The 12,132-nt window shown below is 50.8% G+C and overlaps 1 protein-coding gene across 2 annotated transcripts in view; it reads right to left on the minus strand.

Moving 5' to 3' along the window:
- LOC141154537 (histo-blood group ABO system transferase-like) overlaps positions 1-12,132 on the minus strand; it is a 321,283-nt gene that overhangs the window by 121,383 nt on the left and 187,768 nt on the right. For both annotated transcript variants that reach the window (XM_073640603.1, XM_073640602.1), the window contains exons 2-5: positions 5,458-5,533; positions 5,038-5,091; positions 4,887-4,952; positions 4,697-4,732 (exon numbers count right to left, since the gene is read on the minus strand). In XM_073640603.1, coding sequence (XP_073496704.1) covers positions 4,697-4,732; positions 4,887-4,952; positions 5,038-5,091; positions 5,458-5,533 — 232 coding nt within the window. The remainder of the gene's footprint in view (positions 1-4,696; positions 4,733-4,886; positions 4,953-5,037; positions 5,092-5,457; positions 5,534-12,132) is intronic.

The following is a 12,132-nucleotide window of genomic DNA, read 5'->3' on the forward strand; positions in this document are numbered from 1 at the left end:
AAGGTGCTGACGGATCAAGGCCCTGCCTTTGAAGCCGAGCTGTTCAAAGAGTTTTGCCATATGTACGGGTGCAAGAAGATTCGGACTACGCCGTACCACCCTCAAACCAATGGTCTATCTGAAAAGATGAACAATATCATCATAGACCTGCTGAAGACCTTACCTCTAGAAGAAATGAATCAGTGGCCAGACAGACTACCTGACCTGGTAGATCTGTACAATCATATACCTGTGAGTTCCACCAATTGTACTCCAGCGTACCTCATGAGAGCAAGACCCGGAAAGTTGCCCATGCACCTGGAGCTTGGAGTGGTAGAGCCAGAAGCAGATATGTCCACTGAAGACTGGGATACGACCCGACAGGAGCAGTACAAGAGAGTACAGGCCTGTGTCGAAGACAGTCTAAATAAGGTGAGAGATAAGCAGGAAGCACAGTACAACAAGAGTGCATCCACAGAACCCTTAACACCTGGAGAAGTTGTGCTGAAGCGAAAGAGAAGAAACCACAAGCTTGACGACCAGTGGGAAAGAGAGCCTTACACTGTGTTGGATTCCAGGTTCGACAATAGAAAAACCTGTCAAATCAGTAAAGATGGAGGTAAGACAGCTGTAACAGTCTCAAGAGACCACTTGAAGTTGTGCCCAGGTCTATTGAAGCCACGGGAAGAAGTACCTCTTATAGTGACTGAAGAACCCAAAGAAGATGTACTCCATACTGTCTTAGGAGATTTCCCGGCAGATTGGCCTCAACTGGATGGAGCCGTAATAATACCTGTGATGCACTTCTACCAACAGCCAGAAGACCCTCCACTGCAAGTAAGACCTGTAAGTGCCCCAGAAGAGCCTGCTCAGGAAGAATCCCCGGAAGAAGGATCACCGGTAGAAGCAGAGGCAGTAGACCCAGTAACCAGTGTACTTGCCAGTCCCATCGAGAAGTTAAGACAGTTCTACAATTTGCCCATACAGATCTGATAGGGTAGCAGACAGTGCAAACACAAACATCAACAACACCCCAGTACTACGTAGTTCAACACGCAGTACAAAAGGCCAGGTCCCTGCCAGGTACAAGGAATAAGTTAGAAATACCTGCAGTGTAAATAGGTACCCAGTTGGGTATTGCCTACTATTGTTTATCGTGTAAACTGAAATTAAATATATGTGTTTATTTAGTTACCCGTAAGGGTATAAAGACACGTAGGCTGAGGACTGTGAGCAGCCAAAAACTTTATTTGTAAATAGTTGCACTCATCAAAAGTGCCCCCGGAAGATGTGGTCCAGCACCTGGATCACCTATGCCCCGTAGCCAGGGCCTACGTTGAAGGTTTTCAGGCGGGTCCCTCATGTTCTTTCATCGGTGAAATGGACACCAGGTTACAGGACTTACTGTAACTTAATTAATGTTATTATAATTGTTATTATTTTTGTAACCTGTTACAAAATGCTTCAGTCCAGGAGTACTGAATTGTACTAGGGGGGAATGTGGCACCCTGCTGTGCACAGGTGCCACAGAACCCAGTAGGGTGTATGGATGGACTTCTCCACAAGAGATCCTCACACATTCACACACCTCCACCCTACCACCTCAGACCACCATAGGGAGCCCTGATAGGGATATAAATATGGAGGGTGGAGCCAGGCAGCTCAGTGCAGTGTTTAGTCTGAGAGTGTGCTGGCACTTAGACCAGTGAAGACGCAGCTTGTCTGCTGCTGAGTAGTGAGGGCCCCGAGTGTGGCCGACGGCAAGGAGGAAAGGAGAGAGGAGTTGAGGGGGGAAAGGGGCGTACCAGGCTCACCCCGAACTATACACCGGACACCGAGTTCGCGCCTACAGGGTCCCTTTATACCCAGTAGGGACCACCGGATACCTGGAGGACTACAAGTCCCAGGTCGACCAACGCTGACTACTGTACCAGGGCTAGGAGTCACGGAGGCCCCTGTGTCCAGGGAGAGTGATCTCCAAGAGAAGGCCCTACCACCAGGTCAGCAGGTGCAAGAGAGAGAGAGAGAAAGAGACAGTAATAAAGCCAGGCCTAGCTCCAGGCAGGTCAGAAGCTTAGCAAGTGAAAGCAGCGGATCAGGAGGCCCTATACCCGCTCACTGGGGAGAGTCCAGAAGTGCACCCTTCGTACCAAGTACCCTGGACCATACCTGCATCTACACCAGTAAAAGTACCGAAGCGAACCCCCGTATGAGTGTCTGTCATTTCTCCCTGAACCGTCCTGGCCGTCTTTCACCCGTACAACCATCCATTTCCCCACGCTGCCCTGAGGCTCGCTCCACCTGTGGGGAGCCGTTCCATCATAAGCTACCCTAACATCTGCCTCAGAGGACTTCTCCGCAGCGGCGGCTCCCTTTAGCCTCATTCCACAGGTGGCGTCACGAACACTTTACAAATCCCCTATAAATAATTCCCTTTTTGTTGACCGCCCTGGGCCTAGAACCGGGCCAACCACCGTGATATCCCCTACCAGCAGCCAGTGGCCCGGCTGCCGAGGTACCCCATTGCCTTGGGGGCGCGTCACTTCTTTGTTGCGGACCGTATCAGTATGACTACCGCCTCTAACATGTTTCGGTATTTGTTCTGTCGCATAAACACGCAGACCATTTTTACTGCGATTATGACATTCCACAAAATGTTTTGAGATATTAGAGATGTTCCTATCTGTGGGCTCTCCAATGTCATAAAGGTGCTCCCTGATTCTAAATTTGAGCTTATGGATAATTGAACCAACATATTTGAGGTTACAGAATGTGCATTCCGCAACATAAACTGCAATAGTGATCACGTAGTTTAAGAAGCTTTTTATACTGAATTTTCACTCTGATCGTAATTGTAAAAATGATTGGTTTTAAACGACACTGTGCAGGTTTTGCACGAAGTTTGTCCACACTTAAAATAACCCTTTAATGACAACCATGTTTGAGATGTGGGTTTTTTGTGATAGTTAACATGCAAACTAGGTGATAATACATTTCCTAGCGTTTTTGCTTTCCTTGATACTATTCTCACTCCGTCTTTTAAGATGTTTGTAAAGACGTGATCATCTTGCAAAATGTGTAGATTGCGTCGTCACCAATAAGTTCCCATCTAAGGAATTCCGAACTGTACGTCTCCACTGACCGATTCCCCAGCTGAAGGCGACATAGCCTAGACTCAGCCAAGGAGACTCGGTCAGGGTCATCATAGACAAGGGCCAGGGCCCCCAAAAAAACCTCTACAGACTGAAGACAAACCGAGTCCTGCGGTAAAGAAAACGCCCACGACTGAGGATCTCCCTGCAATAGAGAGATCACAATACCAACCCGTTGCTCCTCATTTCCAGAGGAGTAAGGACGAAGTTTAAAATACAGTTTGCAGGCCTCCTTGAATAGAAAAAACTTGTCCCTATGTCCTGAAAACCTGTCCGGGAGGGCAACCTTGGGTTTAGGCTGGGCAGGCCTACCTGCAGAGCCCCCACATTAGCGACTTGTAGCCGCTGATGTTGCTGCTGAACCTCCCAGCGGAGGTCATTCACCTCCAAAGACAGACAGCAGAACTGCTCTGCGAGCTCTGCAACAGTACCCATACCAAGGGAGAAAAGAAAAAAAAGTCCAAGCCCAAAACACACAGAGGGGGAAAAAAAAACAAAGTGTCAGTTTTATTTTTTTTTCCTTTTCAAAATGTGCTCGGCCGGCGATAATGTAATGTAAGGTGTGGGAAAGATTTAGTGCAACACAAAGGGAAGAGGGAAAGGGAGCCCAGACTCTAGGGAAAGGGGGAAAGTGGAGACCTCCTAGCTTGATCTAGCGTCACCCTGTTTCCCCTAACGTCCCTGTATTGGCTCTTCACCAATATCCGCACGTGTGCCTCGCCTTGTCTTTCCCTGGCGTATGGCTAAGGCTAGGGAAGGGAGGAGATGAGCACTAGTCGATCTTCACTAAACACTATAGACAACAAGGGTGGTCAAACAGGGGGAAATTGCTTAGCTTTAGACGAATCCAGACAAATGCGCGCATGTCCTCAGCTGCAGAGAGGATGAGGTACTGCTCTTGCTAAAGCCTTCACAAGTAATAATGAATATCGTCAGCACCTCCCTCTGAAACACAGCATGTATTTATACACCCAGGCAGGGTGTTAGTTAGCCAGCGGGAGGTAGCCTCTGGGTCCTACAGACAGCCTCTGAGAAGAGGTCTGTAATGCCAAACGTAGAGATCTCCTGCAACCAACTGCAGGGCAACTGTCTGTCACCTCTGACACACCCATGACAAATAGTGAGTGCAGCTCTGGAGTATAATACAGGATGTAACTCAGGATCAGTACAGGGTAAGTAATGTAATGTATGTGCACATTGACTGCACCAGCAGAATAGTGAATGCAGCTCTGGAGTATAATACAGGATGTAACTCAGGATCAGTACAGGATAAGTAATGTATGTGCACAGTGACTGCACCAACAGAATAGTGAGTGCAGCTTTGTGGTGTAATACAGGATGTAACTCAGGATCAGTACAGGGTAAGTAATGTACGTACACAGTGACTGCACCAGCAGAATAGTGAGTGCAGCTCTGGAGTATAATACAGGATGTAACTCAGGATCAGTACAGGGTAAGTAATGTAATGTATGTTCCCAGTGACTGCACCAGCAGAATAGTGAATGCAGCTCTGGAGTATACTACACTATATTCTGGATCAGTACATAAGAACTCAATAGACTTACGGAGGCTTTAAGACATTCGGCTTTTCATAAAGCATTCTGGGAAAAAATAGGAAATATATGTATTAAGTTAGAAATTAATTTTCCGTAAATTCTAGAAAAGAAGACGGACATTGTTTATGGAGGGAAGATTTTTCATATTGTTTAGATATTAGAATTGTTAGAGATTTCCTCTTTGCTTCATATTTTGTACCTTGCGAGAGAAATGTTAAACAGGTGGTCCAGCCTGGAGGCATTGACAAAGGTTTGGGTCCTGGTCCTATGTGTAGAAAACAGAGCGTTAAATTATATTCAATATTTTATTGGTAGAGAAGATGTTTTATGGGATGTTGGCAATTACTCACTGAGGATCGCAGATGGTTAATTCAGAATGCCACCTGTTCCTTTTCAAGTTGATCCTGAAAAACAACAACGTGCAGTCAGCTTCAAATGTCTGATAACAGAGAGCAATAGCTGCAGAATAGGAAAATACAATCTACCAATAATGGTCAGTATCAAGAAATTGTCTTAAAGTCATGCTCAACTAAACTGGTTGATAACAGCGAGAAATAGTACAGCAGAATTAAAAGAGTTAAAAGAACACTGTAGGCAAACCAGATACTGTGTATTGCCTGGTGCAGGGATGAAGGGGGCGGAGCATCACATAGGAATAGTTTTTTTACATTCATGAATCATGCTCCGCCCACTTACTACCATATCATGTTTGCATGGTCTATTCCTTTAAGAAAATCACTTTTCAGCTCAGGTGTCAGAAATTAACTCACCAACAGAAGGACGCCATGAACACCATCACCAAGTAGATGAGGAAGCAAAAGCACTTCCTCACGTGGCTTTTTTCATCTGGAAAAAAAAAAAAAAGACAAGTGAGGATAATGCGATTTCAACTATGTTAACTTGTGCCGTTTCCACAGCTGTAGTCCCCATTGAGGTCCCTGGTGTTTCCTCATGGAGTTAGGTTTCCTTCCAGATAAACAGGCTATTTTTTAACTCAAGTTACTGTCCATGTGACCATATTCACATTATAATGAGGGCAATCTGGGCTACCGCCCGGGGCCCCATGGCCAGATTGCCCTCATAGCCCCCAGCAGCAGCGCACGGCCACAACTTCTTCTTCCGCCAGGCCAGCACTGCACCTGTTAACTTCCCTGTGTGCTGGCCCGGCCGCGTCACAGCTAGGAGACACGGCCCTGTGCGCGGCCGTGTCTGCTAGTGTGACGTCACGCAGTGCTCGCTGCACTGGAGAGGAGCTGAAGACGGGAGCCGAGCCGGGGGATGGTGAGTGTGTGTGTGTGTGAGTGTGAGAGAGTGTGTGTGTGTGTGTATGTGTGTGCAGGCAGATATCATTGTGTGATTTCTGTTTATATGTATTTTTGTGCTTCAACTGTGTTTATGCATGTGTGTGACGCTCGCAGTCCTTCCCTGGGAGATGGGGGTACTCGGAGCCGGGTCGGATGTTTGGTGGGTTGTAGCCGTGGCCTGGACCCATTCTGTGCCCAGGGCCGTCACACTAAAAGGGATGTAATGGGCTTTCAGGGTTGGTGTTTATCGAGTGGTGGTATAGACTACGCCAGCTGTGGTGCCTGGTGACTCCCCACCAGCGCTGCGCTCAGTCCTCTGAGGCGGGATGTAGTGGCAGCAGAAGATGGAACTACTCCCCACAGGCGGAGCAGGGCCTCAGGGAAGAGGGGACAGGAGGATGGGAGCTGTAGTGGAAGATGGGAAGATGTGGTGCGGTGCCACGTTGCAATAAGAAGCCGGAGGCCATAGGGGTAGTCTTCCAAGCTTTACTCACGGTAGAATGCACAGCTGCAAGGCTTCTCCCTGCTCCTCACGGCATGCTGCGGCCACCAGGACCGGGGGTCGACAACCTCCGAGTAATTCAGATGCTTTGATCAGGACCCCGCACCAGAGTGTTCCTAGACTTTCCCACTAGGTCCTCTCCTGTCCATGTGTAGTGCTTGTACTAAGGCCGGGTCTCCCTCTGGACTATGCACAGAACCAGGGTACGGGTGGCGACTCCGCTCGTTCCGCTACCCGGTGGGATCCACTGAGCCTCTGGGCTTCTCCGACTAAGACTTGAAGTGACAGAGTCAGATATCAGGGGCCGGTACCCCTTTTGCAGCAGGAGTCCCTCTGGCTAGGCCAGAATAGTGAGGACAGGTGGCGTATACTGCTCCGTCTGCATCCCCCTGGGATCCTTTTGCTTGTGGAGCTTTATTCCTCCGCTCCAGGCCTTCTTGGGCAGGGACCTTGACCGGGTAGAGACAACCGTTAACTCTTGCCCGCTCCTCGACTCAAGGCCAGAGTATGAGGACTGTGTCCCCATCAACTGCAGGTTCACACAGAAAGCCACGTTCAGTGATGAAGATCACAATCAAAAGACCATAAGCCCAAGATGGCTGTTTATTAAATATGAATTATTAAGTGTAACCTCCACCCTCACCCACTACATGGTTCCCCCTATCTTTGGTTCCCCCTTCTCCTCTTATCACGGCTGGCGCTGCACACTGGTGCATATAAGCCCCCCTCAGGTGGGAGAGGTGTAGTGTTGGATGCGGAGGTGGGGTCCTGTCAGCCGCACCATCCTTACCTCGAAGGAGGCATACCACACCTCATTAAAGAGATGCAGTACCCCTGTGGCGACCGAACCCCCAGGGGCGCCACATTCCCCCCTGGTGAAACACAGCACGTCCACGGGCTGCAAAGAGAACAAAACCTAGTACAAACTTTTTATATTTTTGTATAACAATTGAACAATCTTCCCATTATGGGAGGCATTTTTTTCTTAAACGTTACAAATTTTTAAATAGTACAAAAGTATAAAAACATATAAAAACATCACAGAGACATTATGCATATAGACAGACTGATTAAAGTGCGGTATGAAAAGGTCAGTTCAGAAGCGCGAGGGACCTGTCCCAAACCCTCAATGTAGGCCCTGGGGTGGCTGCAGGGCATGAAGATCCCGAGTTGGACCTCCAGGAGAGCCACGCCAGACAGGTTTTTCTTCCGAGGTCTGAGGTAGAAGTAGACGCGGTTTGGCATAAAACCAATAGGGAGCACCTAAAGAGATGCAAACTATATACAATAGAAGAGTTTGTCTACTGCAAGTCCGCAGGGACGAATGTCTCTATAATCCGGGAGGAAAATATGGGGTTAACTTGAAACATAATAACATAGTAACTGCAAAAAGGTTACAGCCGCCAGGGCCGCTTACTCCATAGGTCCCCACCGGGGAAAAGGCTCATTCCTCCCAACGGAGGCTGACCGATCTTCCACTGCCGAGCGCGAGGGGGCACTTTATGAACATCCAGGGTGTACCACCCCCGCACCCCGTGGTGGCGGGTGTACGATACAAAGTCACCCGGGAAGAGGTTCCGGCCAGGGTGTCCCTTCTTCAGCCGCGGCTCGACGTCCCTTCGGCTGACAAAGATGACTTGCTCAAACTGGGGACTCCTAATGAAGCCCCATCCTGCCTCGTGGTGGAAGCGAACAACTTGCCCTTCCTCACGGGGGCTTGGACAGGCTGGCTCCTCCTGGCGGGCCCTGGATTTTTTTGCTGCCTTGGCGCACACTTCCAGGCGCTCGCAGCGAACCTCCCTCTGCCGTTGCTACCGGTCTAGCTGGAGGATTTTCTGCCGACACAGCTCGCTCCTCCTCCGCGCTTCAGCCCGGGTCTCCCGGGGGAAGCCCGTCAGGTCCCCCCCCTGGTTGTCCCAGGCCAACTCTTCAGCTGCCGGCCAGGTAACTGGAGGTGCGGGCAGCAGTGACAGCAGGGGCTGCTGCAGGTCCTCAGGGAGTGCGGACCAGTCGGGGTTGGGGTCGGTGGATTCCCCAGCAGACACAGGTTCCTCCGAGACGGGAGGCGGGAGGCAATGCAGGCCTCCGGCTATGGCGGAAGCTTCCAGCTCCGGGGCAAAAACCTGCTCCCAGGTTACTGTGCCAGGTAGCAGGTACTCCGTCATCAGATCCAGGAGGGGCACAGTGGGCTCAGCAGCCGGGACGGGGTATCACACTCACCCGATCCTGGGCTGCACGCGACCTCTGTTGCTTCTTCCTCCCAAGTTGCTGCTCCTTGGCGGCGGGTCCAGATCCGCTGCAGCATTTCTTCCTGCCACGCGACGGACGCTGCATGCTGGGCCTCAGCTACCCTTCGGGCAAGGTCCGAGGTTTCCTTGCGGAGAAACTCAATATCTCCCGGGGTCAGGGACATGCCACCCTCCTCGCCGACGGGAGATGGACCTGGGCCGGGTTCGGAAGGCTCCGGTAGACTTCCCTCAGCAGTGTCCATGTCTGCTCCTGAGGATGGTAAGTCTCGAACTGTTATGGCCGCACCTTGTGGTTTTCCTCGTTCCCTCCTCTTTTCGGGGTGGCTCCAGGGCAGTGAGCTGGCAGACCCTCCCCTGGACATCCCATCCGCCTTGACGGGCACTACCCCGCGGACAGTCTCTAATGGAAGGGGCGGTTTGCTCTTTTGGCGCCATGGGGTAGCTAGGCCCACGATAGGAGGTACTTGAACGCCATCCTTTCTACACATTATGGAGTCCGTTCTTCTTGGGCAGGCACCATTTTATGTGGAAAATGACAGTCTAAGGTAAAAGGCGCACAGTACCCGGTAGCAATGGGCAATCCTCTTCCGTTGCTGCGGGCACGCAATCCTGCCGACTACGCCAGTTGTGTGACACTCGCAGCCCTTCCCTGGGAGATGGGGGTACTCGGAGCCAGGTCGGATGTTTGGTGGTTTGTAGCCGTGGCCTGGACCCGTTCCGTGCCCAGGGCCGTCACACTAAAAGGGATGTAATGGGCTTTCAGGATTGGTGTTTATCGAGTGGTGGTATAGACTACACCACCTGTGGTGCCTGGTGACTCCCCACCAGCGCTGCGCTCAGTCCTCTGAGGCGGGATGTAGTGGCAGCAGTAGATGGAACTACTCCCCACAGGCAGAGCAGGGCCTCAGGCCAGAGGGGACAGGAGGATGGGAGCTGTAGTGGAAGATGTGGTGCGGTGTGGTGCGGTGCCGCATTGCAATAAGAAGCCGGAGGCCATAGGGGTAGTCTTCCAAGCTTTACTCACGGTAGAATGCACAGCTGCAAGGCTTCTCCCTGCTCCTCACGGCGCGCTGCTGCCACCAGGACCAGGGGTCGACAACCTCCGAGTAATTCAGATGCTTTGATCAGGACCCCGCACCAAAGTGTTCCTAGACTTTCCCACTAGGTCCTCTCCTGTCCGTGTGTAGTGCTTGTACTAAGGCGGGGTCTCCCTCTGGACTATGCACAGAACCAGGGTACGGGTGGCGACTCCGCTCCGTCCGCTACCCGGTGGGATCCACTGAGCCTCCGGGCTTCTCCGACTAAGACTTGAAGCGACAGAGTCAGATATCAGGGGCCGGTACCCCTTTTGCAGCAGGAGTCCCTCTGACTAGGCCAGCATAGTGAGGACAGGTGGCGTATACCGCTCCATCTGCATCCCCCTGGGATCATTTTGCTTGTGGAGCTTTATTCCTCCGCTCCAGGCCTTCTTGGGCAGGGACCTTGACCGGGTAGAGACAGCCGTTAACTCTTGCCCGCTCCTCAACTCAAGGCGAGAGTACGAGGACCGTGTCCCCATCAACTGGAGGTTCACACAGAAAGCCACGTTCAGTGATGAAGATCACAATCAAAAGACCATAAGCCCAAGATGGCTGTTTATTAAATATGAATTATTAAGTGTAACCTAAATGTGCGTCCTCCACCCTCACCCACTACATGGTTCCCCCTATCTTTGGTTCCCCCATCTCCTCTTATCCCGGCTGGGGCTGCACACTGGTGCATATAAGCCCCCCTCAGGTGGGAGAAGTGTAGTGTTGGATGCGGAGGTGGGGTCCTGTCAGCCGCACCATCCTTACCTCGAAGGAGGGATACCACACCTCATTAAAGAGATGCAGTACCCCTGTGGCGACCGAACCCCCAGGGGCGCCACACATATATGTATATGTCTGTATATGTTTGTGTGTGTGCGTGACTGCGTGCGGCCTCCCGCTGTGTATAGATGGCACCGTGCGGCCTCCCGCTGTGTATAGATGGCACCGTGCGGCCTCCCACTGTGTATAGATGGCACCGTGCGGCCTCCCGCTGTGTATAGATGGCACAGTGCGGCCTCCCGCTGTGTATAGATGGCACCGTGCGGCCTTCCGCTGTGTATAGATGGCACCGTGCGGCCTCCCACTGTGTATTGATGGCACTGTGCGGCCTCCCACTGTGTATTGATGGCGCTATGCGGCTTCCCGCTGAGTATAGATGGCTACGTGCGCCCTCCTGCTGTGTATAGGTGGCTACGTGTGCTCAACATTAAGCCATACAATTAATGTAAGGCTATGTGCCCACGATGCAGAAATGCTCCGGATTTTTCCTGAGCGTTTTCTGCATCTCCCTGGCAGAAAAAACGCATGCGGATTGTACATGCGTTTTTCCTGCCAGGGACAAGCGGAAGTGAAGCGTTCTTCACATGCATTTCCGCATGCGGGTTGACAAGCGATTTTAGCATCACTTGGAAAAGTACTTGACAACTTGGTCACACTATATAAATCCATGCAACCGGCATGGATTTATATAGTGTGACCGTAAAAGAAAAGTAAAAAATAAAAAATAAATATATAATTACCTTCTGATGGCCTGTCGACGTCAGCGGTCGCGTGACCCGTCACATGACTAAATGACGTCACCACAGGTCCTTTAGTCTACCGCGAGTTGCCGACAAGCCAGGACGCATCGGATAAAGACACCGGGGGCCATCAGAAGGTAAGTATAATATTTATTTTTTATTTTATTCGTTTTTTACAGGTTCTATGGTACCCGGGTCCGGAGGAGAGTCTCCTCTTCTCCAAACCCGGGTACCATCCGCACATTGAAACGCATGGATTCTGCATGTACAGATGCAGTGATGCGTATCCATGCGTTCCAATGCAAGTCAATGGCGGCGAAAACGCCGCGCTTCCGCAAAATAGTTGGTAGTGCTGTGGATTTTTCCGCAATAATAATCCGCAGCGGAAATTTCCGCAGCATGTGCACAGCACATGCGGATTATCATTGGGGAACATGGCACGCCTTCGACCAAGCGTTTTTTAAGCGTTTCTGCAGTAGAATTGCCGCTGCGGAAACGCTTAAAAAACGCATAGTGGGCACACTGCCTAAAAAAAATTATTATAATTAAGATATTAATATTGTGCCAAATTAATTTCACGTGATCTATCTCATGATCTATCACAGGGGATCATGTGACATGTGATACATCAGGTGTGCGCGTGTGCGTGGGGGGGTCCTGCGCCTTCTAAACTGCCCGGGGCCCTTGCTACTCTTAATCCACCCCTGCATGTGACAATTACGCTGCGATGTAAAGCATGGAGGAAGAACAGAGTAGAAGCTTGAGCCTCTTCGGGGTCAGTATGTGAATTTCAGACTACC

Source organism: Phyllobates terribilis, unplaced genomic scaffold (assembly GCF_046119375.1).
Source record: "Phyllobates terribilis strain yellow unplaced genomic scaffold, ASM4611937v1 Scaffold_7__3_contigs__length_470593459, whole genome shotgun sequence".
Classification (NCBI taxonomy): Eukaryota; Metazoa; Chordata; class Amphibia; order Anura; family Dendrobatidae; genus Phyllobates; species Phyllobates terribilis.